The 5,610-nt window shown below is 48.8% G+C and overlaps 2 protein-coding genes across 2 annotated transcripts in view; both read right to left on the bottom strand.

Moving 5' to 3' along the window:
- PCIF1 (PDX1 C-terminal inhibiting factor 1) overlaps positions 1-113 on the bottom strand; it is a 12,589-nt gene extending 12,476 nt beyond the window's left edge. Inside the window, exon 1 of the mRNA XM_008571583.1 lies at positions 101-113. The gene's annotated coding sequence lies outside the window, so the exon portion shown is untranslated. The remainder of the gene's footprint in view (positions 1-100) is intronic.
- The window catches only part of LOC103589591, a 3,458-nt gene extending 2,911 nt beyond the window's left edge, over positions 1-547 (bottom strand). The window contains exon 1 of the mRNA XM_008571609.1: positions 101-547. Within this exon, the coding sequence (XP_008569831.1) occupies positions 101-433 (333 nt within the window). The 5' untranslated portion in view covers positions 434-547. The remainder of the gene's footprint in view (positions 1-100) is intronic.
- Positions 548-5,610: the final 5,063 nt, after the last annotated feature.

Raw genomic sequence — 5,610 nt, forward strand, 5'->3', positions numbered from 1 at the left:
CCCCAAGCGGAAAGCGCCGGAGGGTCCGCCACCGCCCGGCTTCGGATCCCTGGACCCAGGCGCGGCTCGCGGCGGGACCATGGCTTCCTGGGGTTCTTACCTGCCCGGAGCGGACTCGAGGGGACGCGGCTACACGTTCTGCTCGACCGCCCGTTTTGCCGCCTCCGCCTCGCCCTCCCCAGCGCCGCTGCCGCCATCTTGTGTCCCGGGCCGGGACTCTGCGCTGCGCATGCGCTGGTACCGCCTCTGAGGGTCCTCGCCACAGCCGCGCCGCCATCTTGAGTGTGGCAGGGTTGACGGGTGCCTCAGACCCGGCTTGCTTTCGCCACCCCCCTCTTTTCTCCCATCCTTCTTTGCTGTTCCATACGGCTCTGAGGAGGGAGAAAGAACTTTGCTGGCCCTGGCGTGTGGGCTGAGGAAGGAATGGACTCATAAGCGTTCCCCCGCCTCAATTTTCCCCGCCAGCACAGCCGCAAGGGCCAAAGGATCTGGGTGGGCGGTGCACGGCAGGGTCGGACTGAGTATGCGCACTAGGGGCGTGGGGGCTAGTTTGGAACGCGCGTGGCTCGGGCTCTGCCGCGGACCCGGGGGCGGACACCTGGTGACGTATCCTTGGTGACGTAGCGGGCACCTGGGTCCTAGCCAGTGCGCTGCTTTGCCAACTTCCGGCGTCTCTTGCCCTTTCTGAACCTCTACTGTAGGGCGTCGGAGTGTTTTCCAATCTGGCGAAATATCCAGGCTACGTGCAAATCGAGCCTTTTCCCGTAATAATCCTGCACAAGTTTTAAGTGCCGAGTAGGAGAAACTCAAAACAGCAGTGGGCGGGGGGCGATAATAAAGATGGCTTTTGGCAGCTGGGAAATTGTAAGCTAAATGCATCAGAGGGGTTTTCCAACACTGATGTGTCTGTGGCCATGAGTTGCAGTTCAAAACCTCACTGAGATCTCAAACCGGCTGCAAATGTTAACCTAGCAGGAGACTGGTAGGGGCCGGCAGGCGACTCAGAATAGTAGCTCCACACACCTGTGGCCTCCCGAGTAAACAGACCTCCCAGTGGTAGCTTGAGAAGAGGACAAGCTTGCTACCTGATGTAACACTGGCGCTTGTGGCTTGCGTAGTGCTGAAGGCTGCAGATGCCCTAGCTGGGCCGCCTCTCTGACGCAGATGGTGCTAGCTGTATGCACCGGGGGTGGAGGGGGTGGGGGGGATCAAAAAAACGGAGGCAGTAGTATGAATAGTAACTAAGAACTAGAGTTCTTATCAATCTCTTCAAATCCCTACTCCTTCGCTGTAGATGTGTAGCCATGAAGACTTCTTTAGCCTCGTTGAACTTTAGTTTCCTCAATGGAAGCTAGTAAGTCTGCCTACCCCATAAAAGCTTGGTAACTGGGGGGATGCATGTAAAGTACTCAGTACAGTACGCGGCACTTCATGTCATGGGTTTTTTTTGTTTGGTTTTTTCGTTTGTTTGTTTGTTTAAAATATGACCGGCAAGGGGATCTTAACCTTTGACTTGGTGTTGTCAGCACCATGCTCACCCAGTGAGCTAACCGACCATCCCTATATGGGATCCAAACCCGTGGCCTTGGTGTTATCAGCACCACACTCTCCCGAGTGAGCCACGGGCCGGTCCCAATGTCATGGGTTTTTTTTATTTCGTTTTTTTTTTTTTTTGGCGGCTGGGTGGTACAGGGATAGAACCCTGGACCTTGGTGGTGTCAGCATCACACTGTAACCAACTGAGCTAACCGGCCAGCCTGTATAAGTACTTGATGTTAGTCATTATCACCTCACAGGTTGTCAGGGTTGCTCCAAGTAGATTTGAGCCCTCCAGAAATAAGCCATCATCTCTATTTAGGCATAGTAGGTGCAGTAGTACTGCCCTCAACGGCTTACAGTTCAGATGGGAGGCTTGGGGCTGTCCATTTACTCAGTTGGTTAGAGCACATGGTATAACAGTAAGGTCAAGGATTCGGATCCCGCTTCCGGCCGGCAGCCAAAAAAAAAAAAAAAAAAAAACCCCAAAACAGCTGGGAGGCTTGATAGAAAACCAGATGCCAGGGCCCGCCGGTGGCTCACTTGAGAGAGTGTGGTGCTGATAACATGAAGGCCACGGGTTCGGATCCCTATATAGGGATGGCTGGTTAGCTCACTTAGGAGAGGGTGGTGCTGACAACACCAAGTCAAGGATTAAGATCCCTTTACCGGTCATCTTTAAAAAAAAAAAAAAGAAAACCAGATGCCCTACCTCAGACCTGTATACAGGGACCACGTGCTGCTTCACCTAGGACAGTCTTGGTTTATGCCTATTGTCCTAGCGTAATTATTATTATTGCTTCCTTTCTCAAAAGTGCCCACTGGTCTGGATGATAAATTATATGGTCACTAGACCTACAGAATACCCAGTTTTACAAGCTCCCCATCTAGTTCTTATTTACACTAAAGTTTAAAAACAGTGTAGTGATTGTTATCTGCTCTTGCTTTTATGTTTTCAAAGTATTTTCTCATTCATTGTTCAGATTCTTTTTTGTTTTGTTTTGTTTTTTGCTGGCTGGTGGATCTGGGGATCCTAACCCTTGACCTTGATGTTACATGTTCTCTTAACAATTAACAACCAAGGCTCAAAACATCCCAAGTGTTTACTCCTCTGTTTTATTATGGAATCCCATGAGTAGGAATATATTACCTCAAGTTTGCACATGAGGAAACTGAGGCTTGGGAGACGGGGAGAGGGGTGAAGTAATTGTCTGGGCTCACACTGCCATGAAGCAACAGAACTGGGATTTTAAGCCCAGCGTTCCCAACGCTAGAACCCAAAACTGGTTCCATTAAACCACACTGGCTTCCCATTTTGTGGAGAAATGAATCTGGACTCAGGGGCAGTGACAGACTTGTCCGAGTTCACACAGTGGCCCTGGACAGTTCTACTTCAATATATTATAGGTTTCTCTAATTCAGAGTGTTCAATACTCCTCTTCACCTTATCTGCCTCCCCAAACTTGTTCTTCCTGATTTATTCCTCATCTCCTCCATCTGCTCACTTTCCATGTGTAGTCAGAATCAACCTCTTCATCCTCATTTCCATTACCTTAGAGCAAGCCACGTTATTTTATAAAACTTTTTATGGTTAAGAGTGACACACAGGGCAGTCTGGTTAGTTCAGTTGGTTAGAGCGCAATGTTGATAACACAAAGATCCAGGGTTTGTATCTCGTACCAGCCAACTGCGCCACACACACACACACACACACACACACACACACACACACACACACACACACACACACTAGCAGTCTGCCGTCATACCATCCTGAATGCGCCCGATATTGTCTGATCTCGGGAGCTTAGCAGGGTCTGGACTGGTTAGTAGTTGGATGGGAGACTGCCTGGGAATACCGGGTTGCAGTAAGCTTTAAAAAGAAAAAGAAAAGAATAAGAAAAAGAAAAGAATAGCACACATACAGAAAAGTGCACAAAACATAAATGTAAAGCCTAATGGTTTAATGGTTTATCACAAAGTGAATACTTGGGTTGGCATTACTCAGGCCAAGGTACTGAATAGTCAAGCAGAAGCCTCCTACAGGGTAATTGATGTTCTGACTACTTTTGTGATAATCGCTTCCTTGATTTTACAGTTGTACCACATGAACATGCATCCCTAAACACTAGTTTTGCCTGTTCCGTGAACTTTATATAAACGGAATTATACAGTATTATTTTGTGTCTGGCTTCTTTTGCTCAACAATGCACTTGCAAGACTCATGCATGTTGTTGCATGTATCCATAGTGAGTTCATGGTTATTCGATTTTCCACTATATATTTAGGTATTCTATTGTTGAGGGATATTTAAAGCCTCCCACACCATCCCACCGCACCCAGACTTGCTTCTTTTCTAGTCAATAATCTACCCCGCATCCACAGAGATCATTTTAAGTCTGGTCATATTGCAAATCTGAACAAGTCACCGCAAGCTTAAACCCCTGAGTGAATCCCCATTAACTGCAGGATAAAGTCCTATACCCTTAACTTGGCTTATAAGACCATAATTATAATCATCTACCATGGCAGAGCATTTACTTTAGCCAAGCACTTTACATACATTAGTTTTATTCATGATCTGGTCCCAGCCATCTTGAACTACTTGTTATTTCTCTAAATGTGCCAGTTATCTCTTGTCCTGGGCCTTTGCATGCTGTTTGCTCTCACTCTTTGCCTGATTCAACCTTCAAGTCTTAACCCAGATGTCATCTCCACCAGACAGCCTTCCCTGAACTCCCTTCCACCCCATGGTAGGTCAGGTTCCCTCTTCTGTATTCCCATAGTGGCCTGGGCTCATAGTGTAAGTCTTTTTTCTTTGTCCACTAGGTTGTGGGCTGCTTAAGGGTGGGGGTGGCTAGGCCCCTCCAGCTGTTCACCCCTATAGCCCCCATGCCCAGCACTGTGCATGACCTTCTGGAAGTATTTGTTGATGGTGGACAGACCACACTGGGTTGAAATCTGGATGACTTTTCAGGTATCCCCATTTCTATTACAAGCTCTAGTTTCTGTGGTGAGATCACCAAAGTAGCACCCTTTGGGATGCTAGGAAAAGCATGAGCTGCCTGCTCTGGCAGTCTCTGCCAGCAGCCTGGATTCCTCTGTTCCCAAGGTGGGGGTGAGCAGTTGAGAAAGATCCCGAGGCTTTCAAGTACTTCAGCAACTTTTCTGGACTAAGAAGCCTCACAAGACAGCAGGTCTGGGCTGGGAGAGGTAGTTAGGATAAGCTGGGCCAGCTGGCACCAGGGCCAGGGTTTAAAAAGGCCCCGTGTTTGGTTTAATGTTCTACTGTCACAGTCTTAAAAATCTTAACAATTTTTTAACAAAGGCCCTGCATTTTAGTTTTGCACTGAGCCCCTAAAATTACGTAGCCATTCCTGTTAGGAGCTTGCTGCCAGGATCTCTGAGGACCCCAGCCTCAACTCAGGACAAAGCCTAGCCTCCATGTTAAAACAGAAACACACTTACTGGCTCAGGTTGCTTAACATAAACATACTGGCTAAGATCTTAACCCCCTTATTCTCTGTTGCTGTAGCAAGAAACTGCTGAGAGGGAACCACGCACTTTATGCTGAGAGGTCTGGCACTTGGGGAAGGGCGGTTCCGCAGGATCCTGCTCCAGGTTGTCCCCACCCGGGCTAGAGCTGCTGTAGATCCTGTTCTGCAGTTTAAATTATACTGAGGCAGTTTCCAAGGCAAGTGAGACTGGCTCCAGGGAAGCTGTGGAAGGGAGGCTTCCCTCCCAAACTGTGGTTCCCTCAGGGAGTGTCTCTCTGGCCATTCTGGGACCAGATGAGAGAAGCCATTTAGGCCAAGAATAGATGAGGGGAATGGGGTGTCTCCTTTGGTCTTCCTGGCCTGTAAGTGTCTGATGTGGTATGATGTAGCCTCTATTTCTTCACTCAGCTCAGCCTGGTATGTGTTGAGACCTGTCCTAAGGCCTTGGGAGCAAGTGATAAGACAGGCTCTTTGTCTTCAGGGAGCCCACAAAGCAGTGGGGGAGACAGACACATAAACCCTCTGCCACAGGGAGATAAGGGCTCTAACGGGATGGTGGGGGTGGGGGTGGGCGGTG

The sequence above is a fragment of the Galeopterus variegatus genome, unplaced genomic scaffold (assembly GCF_000696425.1).
Source record: "Galeopterus variegatus unplaced genomic scaffold, G_variegatus-3.0.2 Scaffold706, whole genome shotgun sequence".
Taxonomy (NCBI): domain Eukaryota; kingdom Metazoa; phylum Chordata; class Mammalia; order Dermoptera; family Cynocephalidae; genus Galeopterus; species Galeopterus variegatus.